The following is a 14029-nucleotide window of genomic DNA, read 5'->3' on the forward strand; positions in this document are numbered from 1 at the left end:
ACTTAACGGTCTGGTGGGGTTGTCGGGAGAACTGGCAATCTTTACCATTTCTTAAGTTTTTTTTTTTAATTGTAGATTCCATTGAAGAGGAGTCCCCTTAGGAGAGCAAAACGTCAGTGTCTCTCTATCCCATTCTTCAGTTATTATTACGCATTCTTATGATCTGGGCAAAGAAACAAGTCCTTACGCGTTTCTTCAAGCTGCCCTCTACTCCGCATTTTAATCCATTAACTCGTGGTCTTGAGTTTATTGATGACTTTTTTCTCTTTGACCCTCCTGTTCTGGAACCAGATTGTGACCTGCCTCTCAGAGAGGTTCGTTGTGGCTGATATCCTCCTCCGTTTGTCCTTGGTAATGAATTTGTTCGTAGCGTATTCCCGTTCGAGTTCTTTCAACTGCACCTTAGTGTAAGGCACCCGCTTCTTTCTCCCCCTCCTATAGGAGCTGGCGTCTGAAGGATGGGAGACGACGTCTGTAAGATAAGGAAGAAGGCAAGTTACTGTGGGAGCCGACCTGAGCCAGAATACAGGCGACAGCTCACTGTGAGCTACCGGCCTTGCAGTCCCTGATTGCTTGCTCCTTGCTGTGAACGCTGCACAATCCAGCCTTCTGTCAAAGCCTGGAGCATTAGTTGGGGGTATGGTTAGTTGTATATTGAAATGAAATCGCCCAGAGTTCCAGCGACCACCCCAATCGGCTCATCCTGCACGTACAACTGTTCACACCTTAGCACTTAACAGGGTATAACACTCCGGTAGAGTTCGGCTTCTCTCAGCTTGCCCCAAGTCTCAACATTCTATGCTTCTCCAAACGAAGCCTTTTTTTTTTTTTTCAAAGACCCATCAGGGACAATTTGGTGAGCTCAAGATCAAGTCTATTTCCCATCTTGGAGTCAATGTCAAGGGCTTGGGAGGGTGGGGCACTCAGAAGAAAGGGGCTGCGGGAGTTGGAACCCACAAGCTCCCTCCCAGCCACCCCTTACCGAAGGAGGGCCGGGGGCCAGCTCAACTTAGGGCAGGGCAGATGGACAGTGCCAGCCAGCCGGGATCAGGCTCCCAGGGGTGCAGAATTGCTAGGGCAAGCCAGGCCAGGGAGAGTGCAGGGGGGAGGGGGGACACCCGAGTGACCCTGGGGCGCGAGCCGAGAAGCTGGAGAAAAGCTGGAAGACCCGGGCTGGAAAGGGGGCGCCATTTACCGGGCAGAGTGGACTTCCAGAGGTGGGGAGGCTGCGTCTGCTCTTTGGGGCAGTACATTTGGCCGTTCCAGCCGTTGGGCAGAGCCCAGGGCTGATAGCTTTCCATAGGAAGCCCCAGAGGCTCGTGGCGCGACTCGCCAGGACCCCCGAGCCCCGGAACCACTGGCATATCCAGATAGCCGGGCACGGGCTGGTGGTGGTGGTAAGGCCCGGCTGCGTAGCCCTGGTGGTAGAAGGCAAACTCCTTGGCGCGGGAGCTGAACTCCTCGGCCGCGGGGCCGGCGGTGTCCATGTACTTGTCGGCGAAGGCGGCCGCAGCCGAGGCAGGCTGCGCGCAGGACTTGATGGCGTTGGGGTGCGGGCCCATGCGGGCGCACGGGTAGTAGCCGCTGCCGAAGTAGCCATAGGGCAGCGCCGCGGGACCCGACGAGCTTTGTGCCGCCGCCGAGCAGGGACTACACTGCTTGGCGGCCTCGGCACCCGCGGGCCCCGCCGGTCCGGGCCCTCCCGACGACGACGCGGCAGCCGCGGCGGCGGCGGCGGCAGCAGCGGCAGCGGCGGCGGCGGCGGCGGTCGGGGGCGCCTCCCCCGGGGCGCTGCTGTACGCGGCCGCGGCGCCCGGCGCCAGTGGTGCGGGATGCGCCATCAGGTTGCGGCACTGGTTGGCCGCGGCGGCGGCGGCGGCGGCAGCCGCTGCGGCCACCGAGAAGTTGCCCCCCGCGGCCGCCGCAGCCGGGTGGGGGAAGCCCCCGCCCCCAGCTCCCGCCGCCGCCGCCGCTGCCGCCGCCGCTGCCGCCGCCGCCGCCCCTTCCATGTTCTTGTTGAGCTCGTCGGCCACCAGGCCGCCGCCGTTGTCGTAGAGAAACATGACGGTGGGCTCGATCCAGCGGGGGTGGAGGAGCACGGAGGCTGTCATAGCCCGAGCCGCATGGAGAAGACCCCAGTGGCGCTGTTTTAAAAAGCCCCCAAGAAGTGAAGAGCGCGCTGCGCGGGGCCGGGGCCCGAGCGAGGGGGGCGGGTCGCGCCCTGCGGGGTCGCGCCAGGCGGCCGCCCATTGGCCCGCCCCCGGCCCGCCCCCGGCGTATGCAAAGCGAGAGGCTCCGGCTCGGCTCCGCGCTGGGCCCGCCGTCCCCGCCGCCGCCGCCGCCACCGCCCGCGCGGTCCTCTGTGCCAGCACTAGCTCCCGCCGCGCGGCCGCGCAGCAGTCACCCACGGAGGAGGCGGGGAACTATGATGAGTGGGGCGGGAAACACAGGGACCCCTATCCTTTCTCGGGTCTCGCGCGGAGGTTGGGAGGGGCCGTGAGCGGCCGCGGTTGGGCTGCGACCTGAGGTCGTGGGGACAAGTCAGGTAAATTCTCCAGTGGTTAGGAATGAGGGTTTGCCTTGGATTGGCCCAGGATAGCCCGGCGTATTTTAGGGAGCTCTGGGGCTGTTTTCTTTCCAGGGATGGATGCATTTTTCTGCAGCTAGACTCTACCAAGAATGTCGGAGTTTCAGCCTCGCCGAGATTTGACTCCCCTACCCCTGGGGAACAAGGGCAGGGCGTTTGTTTCCTGTCGGTTCCAGGAGAAGTCTGGCGCTAGGGTCCCAGGACATTTCTCTGGGAAGCTTGGGTTGCATTTAGGAGCTCCTTTCCCTGTTCTCAGGCTCTAGAGGACAATTTCAATTAGGCCTACAGACTCAGGATATCTGAACAACTAATTGTATCTCCCTATCCTCTTCACATCACACACGGGAACGCAAATTTACACACGCGCGCGCGCGCGCGCACACACACACACACACAGAGACAGAGAGACAGAGAGAGAGAGAGAGAGAGAGAGAGAGAGAGAGAGAGAGAGAGAGAGAGAGAGAGAGAGATGCATACCGCCACACTGTCCAACTTGTATATACAGCTCGCTATTCATTCCGATTCAGCAACTATTCTTTCTGGTCCGCAGAGGGTTTCAGATGAAGAAAGCACCATTCACTCATGCTCTTGTCTCAGGAGTCCGGCTGCCTTTTCCTGAAGGGGTTTAAGAGGAACAGGCCCCAGCTGGGCTGCTGGCTGGAACTCCAGCCACGGTTCTGGGGCTTCCAACAAGCCCCTCCATAGATCCTGAGTTGGACACGACACTCCTGACACCTGGAAATTCAGTGTTGCATTCTATTTTGGGAAAAGAGAAAGAGGATCTTTGGGATCGTTTCATGGCTTTCCCTAGCCTGTAGTGGGTTCAAAGTACTGGAGACCCAGCCCGATGCCTTCCTTTGTACCTGGGAGTGTGGTGGTGGGGTTTGTATAGGAAGAGCCACCTTTAAGTGCAGTGTTTTGGTAAAGGATTCTGGGGACCCTGCCTCCTTAGGACCACATCCATTTCTGATTGTGCAACTGTGAACTGGTCAGATGTCCAGAGGGGAAACCAGTGGTCAAAGTGAAAGTGGGTGCATTCTGAAATATAGAAGCTGGGAAGGGTTCTGGACCATCTTTCGTCAAATGCCCTGATAGGCAGCCAGGCTTGGACCTGTCCTCTCCCAGTTTGTAGACTTAGCTCTAAGCTACAGCATCACACATACACTCAATCCATATGCTGCTCTGTAAGCCCCCTGGGCTTCTGGCAAGATCGGGACCAGTAAGGCGAGGCTCAGGTTTTTATCTGCCAGGATTCTGGGTTTGTTCTGACTAATGTTAAGTATCGCCCAATAAAACCTTCCCTGATCCCCACACACACCCAGTGTGTCCTCTCCCTTCTGACTTTAGCAGTACTGGGTAAATATTGATTTGCCCCCAGTTTACCTTCTTACTGACTGGCCATTTGCAGACTAAGGAAGCAACCTCTGTGAAGACTTGATTTTTGTTACTTTGGAGCCCTTTTCATCCCCCCCATCCCCCACTCCTTCCTCCCTCTAAGTGGCATTGTAAAACTCAACAGTGACAAAGAGACGAAGTACGGTTCCGGGCTCCAATTCTTGGAGACTGGAGGGTTTGAGGGCAGTTTACATACAGGTCAGACACGGCTGGAGGCCAAGGTCAAGTTGAAAGTTGCTGTCTAGTCAGCGTGAGAAACTACAATGAGCCCAGAGACTGCCGACTGCCCACCTCCCCTCTCAATCCCCCATCCCTTACAGTTCTGGCTTCTGGCTCTGTTTGGTTTTTCAGCATCACTTTTTGCTCTCTTTGTAGAGTTTTGGGGGCGGTGTTTACAGACTGGACTGATTCTTCTCTGTCGCCGCCCTGCTCTATGCTGGGTTTCCGAGCCACCGAAGTTTTCCAGCTATGTTCAGAAAACGAAAACACAGCTCAGGAAGCCTCCACCAGCAGTTGCCTATGCCAGTTCACCTCTGGCAGTGGCTGTACTGCTGGTCCACGCAGCAGCCAAGACCAGCTCCACGTTCTTCCCTCCCCCTCAGTTCACTGGAGCCGGGAGCCCTGCACTCAGGGAAAGGGCCTCAGCTCTACAGACTGCCAAAGTCCGCTGTGTCCCTCCGCTCCAAAAATGGTGAGAAAGGAACCCATCTTTTTCACAGAGGAACCGGGAACAGGTTTGTCTGGGAAGAACGAAGCAGCGGGGAGGCTTTGGGCCGCATCTTGAATTTACTGGGCTTTGCTTCCTATACGTGGCATCCCCACCGTGGAAGGACTTTGGATTTGAATTACTGAGGTTTATATTTTCTATCAATTTGAGAGAGAGAGAGAGAGAGAGAGAGAGAGAGAGAGAGAGAGAGAGAGAGAGAACCCCAAGACCAGATTATTTAGAGGAAGCATCCCTGTTCTTCTCCTGTCTTAAATCTCATACATTGGTGTGGATTTTCTTCTAGGCATGTGTCATGGGCATAGTAGCATATGTAGCTCTTTCTCCCCTTCCCGAGTCCCATCTTTATTGCTTTAAAATATCTGCATGTCCTGCTAGGTTTTTTTTGAGCTGTAGGCATCATTGGAAATTGTTTCTAGAATTAGATAGAATGAACACTGGGAATAGTTTTGAGTAAGACTTTCTAGAAATTCTACTCACTTTAAAACAGTAAGCCCTCCATCTTTCAAAGAGGGAGAGAAAAGATTCATTAATAGTTTCTTATACAACGCTCCAGGCAGTATCACACCAGCTTGGTGTGGGAAAAGAAAGGCTGGAGGATGAAGCCTGGCTCTCGGAAAGCCAGTAGTTTCTTCCAGTGTTCTTCCTCATTTACCAAAGACACAGGAAAAAGTTGCCTGTCTGTCCGGCTAGCAGGGCCTGACTTTCTGAACTCTTTTTGTCTCTCAAGCTTGGTGCTACTTGCAGAAGCACCAGTAACTTAACACGGTTCTCCATGGCTTAGGGAAGAGAAGTTAGGGCACTCACGGTCACCTTCAGGCAATAGTAGCCATAGAAACTCTCAAGCCAAGAACCAGGCTGGGGTGGAAGCTAGAGAAGTCTCTATTAATGCCAAAGTTTTGTCGGATATACCCAGATTTCTCATCTAAGACCTTCAAGGGCAGTGTGGCTACAGGCTGGCCTTTGTTGTAGGAGTTTCCACAGCTTTCCCAAGCCCTTGATTTTGACTGGTGCAAGCCAGGGTCCACCGGCTTTGAAAGCCCTCTTGCATCCCGCCTGAGACTTTGACTGCATTTTTCTTTTCTTTTTAGAAGACTCCTGACCAACAAGGATTACAGGACCCTGGGCTCCTAGACCGACCCTGGGCTCCTAGGCTTGGAGAAGAAAAGGACAAAGGGAAACAGAGGTCTAATCGAATTTGATTTTCATTAGCAAATTAAATTTACCTGCTCTCACTTTAACTCGGAAGAGGCTGTCAGCACCATTCTCTGGAACTACTTCTTTGCATTGATCTGGTATTAGGATAAACATTCCATGGCTGCTTTTAAAGACACTTTGTATTTCAGGATATTCATGTGTTTCTAATGTATCCAAGCAGCTTTATGAGCTGCTTTGCAGGACATCTTACCCTCTGGCTTCCACGCCAGGCAGGCTGGGGGCAATGAGATAATGGCAAAGCAAATAAGATTCAGAAAGGAGCGTGTAGTCAGGGGACTAGGACAGAGAGAAAGGAGAGATTCTCAAAGAAGGTAACTCCTCAGAATCCTTACCAGCAGAGAGAGCATTTGGGAATGCAGCAAATGGGAAGTTGAGTTTTTGAGAGATCTCAATCCTCTGTGCGCCAGGGGGAAAGCAGTGCTCCCCTTTTTTTGGTGTGTGTGTGTGTGTGTGTGTGTGTGTGTGTGTGTGTGTGTGTGTGTGTGTGAGTATGAGGGGGCTGTCCGGAGTTCTGGGCTGGCCAGAGCACAGGAAAATGTCATATGACCCATTTGAGGTTTTTATTCTGTAGGGAAGCAATAATGAAGTCAAGGAAAGGTTTCATGTTGTGGGGATAATTTTGGAACATGGGGAGTCACTCTGTACTATGGTGACCCACTTCAACGTGGAAATGGGAGGTCAAGAAAGAAAATCACAGACCTTGCCTCTAAGATCACCTCAGAATGGACTTTGAGGAGAGCAAATTATTGGATACGTGGCCCATCCACTGCCTACCAGATTGGACCAGGTACAATGGAACCAGATTAGAGCCAGCCATCGGGAAGAGCCTTCTCGAAGGAAAGATAGAGCAGAAACCCAGACAGAACTCTAGCTGCTCTATTTCTTACGAAGTCTCAAAGAAGGGAGGAGGCACCTCGGCCTGCTCCCCCCCCCCCCCCCCCCGTTTTAGAAGAACTAACGGCAGGTTTCAAGCTCTGGTGAGGAGCACCTCTACTCCGCTGCCTGAGATCCCTTCTCTGGAGTGATTTAGATGGTGGTGAGAGGTCTCTCCGTGTTGTAATGGCGTCACTGCGCTGCCCTTCACCACGTCTGGAAGCGCAGACTTCACCTAAAGGACCCGAGTGTGAGTTGGAAGCAGAGGGACCGAATTCCTGTAAATAGAGGCTCAACCTGAAGGAAGACGCTCGCTCCTTTCCCCAGTGAGTGGCAGGCAGCCCAGGGCACCAGCTTACAGGACTCTGGGAGTGAGCTGGGGCCACTGGGACAGATGCTGGCAAAAAAGGGTACCTCCTGACTACCCGGAGCTTGCAGCTGACACGTGAAAAGGACCCCCCTCCCAACCCTAGGGTGTTGCTCACTACCCGCAACAAAACAGGAAACCAGCGCCGGGCTGTGGATCCTTTATATCAATAAATACACTGTAGACGGTGGAGAGAGTTCGAAGGAAGTAGGGGGCTTGCGTCTAAGTCTGGTGCTGACGAGGGCTCGGTGTTTCTCCACGAGAAATCAGTGAGAAATCAGCGTGGAGCAGAGCTAAGCCCACAGGAGTCCTTCTCTGAAGAAAGCTCCTCAGAATTCCTGGCTGTGAATTCTTAATAGACAAAGCCACGGAAGGAAGGAAACTTACCAGCAAGGAGAAAGGGGGAACCCTTCAAGTACACACTGAGGTGTAATCAGATTTTACAGGCATGTTATATACTGTAACCATAACGATGTGTGTGCCTTCATGAAAGGATTTTTTTTTTTTTTTGGTTCTTTTTTTCGGAGCTGGGGACCGAACCCAGGGCCTTGCGCTTCCTAGGCAAGCGCTCTACCACTGAGCTAAATCCCCAGCCCCGTGTGTGCCTTCATACACACTCACAGATTCACACATCAAATGTATACACAGGCACAAGCGTAGTGAATGAATGTATGCTTAATGTTTTGTCTGTGAAATACAGTCGGATGCCAAATCCTAAGGGAAAAAAAATCACCTTGTCAAACCAGCCTGATGGCCAGTTTCCTGTCCTCTCATCCAATTCAGATTTCTCCAGTCACTGGTCATCCCTCCTGGCTCTGTAAATACTGTAAATACACCTGTCTTAGTGGAAGGTGTATATCTGGTTCAGATGTCCTCCCCTAGAATCTCTGGACCCTCATTGAGCTGTTTCGAGCTTGTAAGGGAGCCTCCAGCTGAAGTCCTTTGTCTGTGGGACTGGATGCCTGCGCGGCCCAATGCTCTGGGAAATGAAGCAGCTCAATAAAAACTTCTGATATTAGTTTTTATAGGTATTTACACTTTGGTTTGGGTAGCTGGGTACGGAAGCTTCATTAATCAGTCCCCGACCTTGGGTTTGGGCTGGGAAAAGGGACTGGCCGGAAAGGAAAGAAAGTATCGGGAAGTCAGAGAGAATGAAAAAAAAAAAAAACACAAAAAACTGAACAAGGTCATTTTCTGTTCCTGGAAACATGAGTAAGTGGGCAATTCCAGGGGCAACCCAGTTGACCACTACCTCCCCCCTTTGTACAGGGAAAATGTTTTCTGCCTTTGCATAATATAATTAATAACCATACTTTAAAAATATTTTCCCCAAATACATATAAAAGTATAACAAGCCCCTCTACACCCAATTTATCTTTGTCTGTATTATCATTTTATCTTGCATCCTCGTTTTGATATTTAAAGTTTAATTAAGTTCCAGACATTGAACTGCTTTATTTTCAATAGACGGTTTTGAGAATATTTCAAGATTGTGAAAAAGGGTTGAACTAGAGTTGTTTCAGTTAAGGACTAGAAAGAACCCAAGGTTTCATCAAGAAGAAACCTGGACCAAAGAGATTTGGGTATCTTATGTGAAAATCGTATGTGTCTTCTTTATAAAAATTACACATGCAAGGGGGGGCATATATCAACTTCTTCTGTGAGTCCTTCCATTGAAGATTTCTGTTCACTTAAGATTGGTGTGGGGGGGTGTGGGGGTGTGCATACACACGCTCGAACTGTGCCCCAGCACAGTCCTAACTTGATACGTTTTTACATTGAGCAAATGCCTATTTCCTATTTCAAAACATCCCCTTCCCTATAAATGTGGCAGAGAAATGTGCAATGGTTAAAATAAGAGGAGAACGTGCGGACTGGATTGGTATCAAAGTTACCCTGGTTTTCTAGGGGAATAAAAAGCGTGTAGCTCTGTATGCCTTTTAAAATATTCCTTCCCCAACAAGAGGTTTTTAAAATACTGAATAAAAGTATTGATGTTTTGTTTGTATTAATTCAGTGATCTATTTGAAAAGGAGCACGATTCCAGGAAACTCTGAAGTTGATTTAACTAAAAGTGTTGGTGACTTTATAAACCAATATGACAAAAACAAATTATAGAAATTCTTGAGTTTGACAAAGTCTATACCCGGCAGCTGCTGAATAAGATTCAGCCCCACCTAGTCCAACTTCTTTCCAAGGCCAGAGTACTGGATTGTTTATGATTTTTTAATTGCCCCCCCCCTTTGCGGCTAAATATCTGGAATTATTTTTATAGTACGTGTATATAACTCTTCGGGGCGGCAGAAAAGTGCTATTTCACTAAACTCATAAGGGTTGTATAAATTAAACAGGAGAATTTATGTGCATATACTTTATGTCAATTTCTAGCAGTTCTAACAGTGTGTGGCAGAAAGCCCTAGAAATGTTCCTCAGGCGTTCCCTCCCTTACTACAGAGGTTCTAACAAATCTGCTTTTAAGTGGCCTAGGACACAGAGGCTGCCAGAGTGTGGGTGTCCTCAGTTTCTTGATCTTAAGATGACGTTCAGGAAAGGAGTAAAGGCTTGGGTCAAGGTCAGGGCAGAGACTGCAGAATTAAGAATATCAAAATTTCGGAGGAAGAGGGAAAAGGGGAAAAAACACTAACAGACAAAACGGGAGACAAAGAGGAAGGGAGAGATAGGAAGAAGGAAAATGAGAAACAATGAAGCCTACTCGGTAATTCCTGACAAAACATTTAAGCCTCGGGACCTAAGCAATGCTGTGCTTTTAAAGTAACATGGAAGCCCCCTCTCTGCAGAAGCTAGCTCTTTTCAGAAGCTGGCTGTGTTCACTGTTCCCACCACCCACTGAGGTCCCATTTTGGAGCCAAGGCGTCAAACCTCCTTGTGATTTCTCTAATTGCACAAAAATAATTTAAACTCTGAGAACCTGATTAGGGTCCTGAATTAAATTCAAAATTGAGCATCTGTTTGTAGAGAGCCCAAGTGTGTGGATTGCAGCTGGGATCTGCTTTGGTAGTCTGGGTAGTTGAGTTGGGGACAGCCCCTCAAGCCTGCTAACAATCACTTGCTCTCAGCCGCTTTTAAAAAGGTCATATTTCTTTTACATTTTTAGGATCTAATGTGAGGTTATGCAGGGTCATGGGACCCTCGGCTGGTGCGAAGTAATTTGATGTCACTGAGAGCAAGCAGACTCATTTGTCACCCCAGGAACAGAAAGAAGTCCCTCAGTTTGTGCTAAGAACAGGATTCGGTGTGGTGTATGTGTGGTAGCCATGGCGACAGATTCTGTGTAGAATCTAGCTAGAAGTCCGGTGTTAATCCAGCTAGGTGGGCTGGGTAAGGTTAGAGTACTTTTTCAGGTAGGGCACAAAGTTGAGGGGGAGGGATCGGAAAGTCTCCAGGAGGCACATCTAAACTCAGCATGGGATTCGAACTACTCCTAGACCTTGGATCCAGGGTTCCTTTGCAATCCTGAATATTCAATAAAACCTAAGGGAGTTTCCTAGGTCGGGGAGGGGGAATCCCATCCAGCCAATCGTGGGATAAAATGGGAGCAGAGGGAGCCACAGACTTTGCAGTCTTTGGTCAATGCACTTCAGGTCTGTGAAGAGAACTGGCTAATGTTTGTGGGGGGAAAAAAACCTGTAAACCATTTTTTTTTTTACTTGAATGGTTTCATTTCCAGTTCTAATTTATGATTATTTTTAAGAAGTGGGGAGTAAGTGATGACCTTTTTTTGAGAATCAAGGGAATTCCAAGCCCAGATTGGATTGTGTGTAGGTGTAGAGAAGGTAAGTCGATGGAAAACACAGAAGAGGTCCTTTCCCAAAGCCATGTCTAGTCCTGGTCCTGCCAGTGAACAAGACCAGACAAGGAGACCTTCCTGCAGAAGGCTGCTCCCAGGGGCCAGCATGCCCCAGGCAGCCTTCGCCTCCAGAATATTCTTGCACTGGGCTCCAACTTTGGGTTCACAATGTAGTGGGGATTCATATGTTAGAGGATGATGTAGAGCAGCATCTCTTATCTGTGTTTTTAATTTTTTAAAAGATTCATTTATTTTATTTTTATGTGTATGAATGTTTTTTCCTGTGTGTGTGCTACAGCATGTGCCTATTGGACCCCTGGGATCTAGGGTGAGCCACGGAATGAGCCCTGGGAATCAAACAAGGGTCTTCTTCAAAAAACAACACCAGAACAACAAATGTTATTAGCCACTGAGCTGTCTCTCCAGCCCCCTCCCTTATCACCCACCCCTCTCATCACAAAGACAAGCTGTATCCTGATGCTAATCTTTCCCTGACAGTTCTAGGATGATGTGGTACCACAGTGAATGGAGACCCCCTGCCAATGAAGTCAGGCAGGAGGCTGCAGGGGATAGCACATCCTCTCTCTGGAAACAGGGGAGGCAGCTCCAAGAGAAGCTACAGTGGGCTCCTCTCTAAGGCACAAGGGGAGGAGGTGCACAGAATGCTGATTAGGCCTCCCGCTGCTACCTGCAATCGCCTGATTGCCTAGTGGATTGCAATCTAAAGCTGGCAACCTGTCTTTCGTGCCTCCTGCCTGAGGAGACTTTACTATGTAACCACATATAGGTATGAGGGACTTTCCCCAAAGCAGGATCAGGCGCCCAGAATAATTGGATCAGAACAGGGATCTTGGATAACAAACACCTCATCACTGGATACTAGAACCACAACCTGGAGAGAAGGCCCCTCAGAGCTGGATCATTTCTCTCAACACTCTGGGATCTTCGACAGTGGAGCAAGCATGTGGCAGGATAAAGGACTGCACTGGAGAGATTGGTTTCTCTTTGTGGGCTCCAGTGGTGCAGCAAGGCACCCCAGTGGTCCAGCAGGCCTGCAGTCCGGGTTTGCAGGAGCAGAGGATGCTCCGGGGACGTCACTGCAGTTGCGATCTCTCCCCACTAGATGTCTTCCAAGTTAATCGGATTTACAGTGCACTGTTAGTCCCCATGAGTGAGACTCGGTTTCCCCTGCCACGTTTTGAAATCTGGAGTTTCTCTAGGAAAGCAAAACTTTTCCTTTGAGTCTTCAGGCCCTTTTGTTACCCTACTCTCCTAGGCCTGGAAGCCAACTAGAATCAAATACTGGCTCCCTGCCGGTCCGAGTCGCCCTGCTCACGCCTTTGGAATCTTTTTATGACCTTTGATGTGTTTAAATAACATGGCAAGGCTGAGCACACACCTCGGATTAAACTTTAATCGGCTGCAGTCAAGGTCGTCCAGGTGGTAAATGCGTTTCCTGTGACTTCTCCTAGCGGATACTGCAGGGTCCAAGGTCTGGGGGCACAGCCCTAGGCTTCTATCCTCACCTCCCGCCTCTGCATAGGCTTGGGCGGGACAAAAGTGGGGCCACCCCATAGAGCTCCAAAGTAGACTAAGGAAATGGAATCGGAGGTGAACACCCAGGGTGGGCTAATGACCGAAGTGATTTTTTTTTTAATGGCTACTAAGACAGAATAGTTAAAAACTCCAAGAGCCATTACCAATTTCCCCTCACCTCAGAGAATGGTTGAAGTTCCAAAGTCATGGTCAATGCCTTGATTATTTCTCCCAGCATGGTTCTGCTTCCAGGCAAGCAGAATGGGGGTCCTCTGGTAATGACAGTTAAGTTAACTGAGCTGATTATACTGGAGGTTACCGAGCTCATTCACAGTAGATCAAGGCCTAGAACTCAGGCTGTAGTTGCCACTCTGTGGGCCACACACGGTTAACTTCTTCTGTCTTAGACACTGAGTATGAACATAACTTTCCATGCCAATACACCTGTCAGGGAAGAACTGTCTCACAAAGCCAGGACAAACCTCTTGAAGTACATCTCAAACCGTGACTCGTTCTGAGAAAAATTGGAGTCAGAGTGTTGAAGTGATTTCATTTTGTGTGTGTGTCTGTGTGTGTCTGTGTCTGTGTGTGTGTTGAAAATTTATAATGAGCTGAATTTGTAAGCTGTTGGATTTATACCTCTTCACAAAATGGGCCAAATAACCTCTTGGGGAAAATGTCTCCACTTATCAAGCTATATTTGGGTTCAGGAAGGATTTCAGCAGAAATGAGGTGTCTCAAGGTTTGAGCCTTAGTCTTACAGGCATCACTCTTCCCTCTGGGATCACTTCCTGGTCTGGGCACAGGCACCCTATCCATGAGTGCAAAAACCACATTGTCTCAAAAACAAATGTAAGCCTCATCTTCAATGTTTCACCCCAATCTTGAGTACTTAGAGGCAAGATCCTGAATGCTTCTCTAGAGCAGAGATCCCCATAGCTATGATAATAATAAATATTAGTGCGGAAGTGGTGCATGCTTTTGATCCCAGAACTCAAAAGGCAGAGGCAGACAGATTTCAGTGAGTCCAATGCTAGCCTGATTTACATAGGGAGTCCTAGGTTTATCAAGACTAGATAGTGACACCCTGTCATCGTCATCATCATCATCATCATTATCATCATCATCATAATTTGGTTTACATTTTTTTCAGCATTAGATATCAAATACAAGTGCATGCAACACACGTGCTTCACTACTGAGCCACCTACCCGATCAATTACTTAGTAGTCCTTTACCCCACAAGAAACCCCATATACTAAAATAGGATTCTGAATCTCTGAGTTGGAGACAAGATCATCACATACTCAAGTTAGTGTTAAAATCCCTTCTTCACGGAAACCTCTGGGAGCTAGTAACACCACTCGGAACCTTGATCTCTGTAGTAGTTCACGAGTGTATACATATATAAAAATCACTCAGCTGGGTATTTGAGATTTGTATACGTGGCTATATGTAAGTTACACAGCAATAAAAAAAAATTAAGTGCTTCCTCATAACGACCTGTGAAGTGGGTCCTGA

General features: G+C 49.4%; 1 protein-coding gene and 1 long non-coding RNA gene across 3 annotated transcripts; one reads left to right on the plus strand and one right to left on the minus strand.

The window, feature by feature from the left end:
* Hoxa13 (homeo box A13) lies at window positions 1–2134 on the minus strand. Its single transcript, NM_001271355.1, is given in 2 exon segments — window positions 1–472; window positions 1196–2134. Coding segments are annotated over 2 exon segments (1161 nt in total). The 5' UTR covers window positions 2112–2134; the 3' UTR covers window positions 1–227.
* A 176-nt stretch (window positions 2135–2310) lies between these two features.
* On the plus strand, window positions 2311–9176 carry LOC147994859 (uncharacterized). Of its 2 annotated transcripts, XR_015686586.1 has the most exons (3): window positions 2311–2545; window positions 4358–4716; window positions 5798–9176. It is a non-coding gene; the product is annotated as an uncharacterized LOC147994859 (long non-coding RNA). The 2 variants fall into 2 exon arrangements; XR_015686585.1 differs by lacking the exon at window positions 2311–2545 and having other exon boundaries at window positions 3939–4716.
* The last annotated feature ends 4853 nt before the right edge of the window (window positions 9177–14029 follow it).

This window comes from Rattus norvegicus, chromosome 4 (assembly GCF_021556685.1).
Source record: "Rattus norvegicus strain SHRSP/BbbUtx chromosome 4, alternate assembly SHRSP_T2T, whole genome shotgun sequence".
Taxonomy (NCBI): Eukaryota; Metazoa; Chordata; class Mammalia; order Rodentia; family Muridae; genus Rattus; species Rattus norvegicus.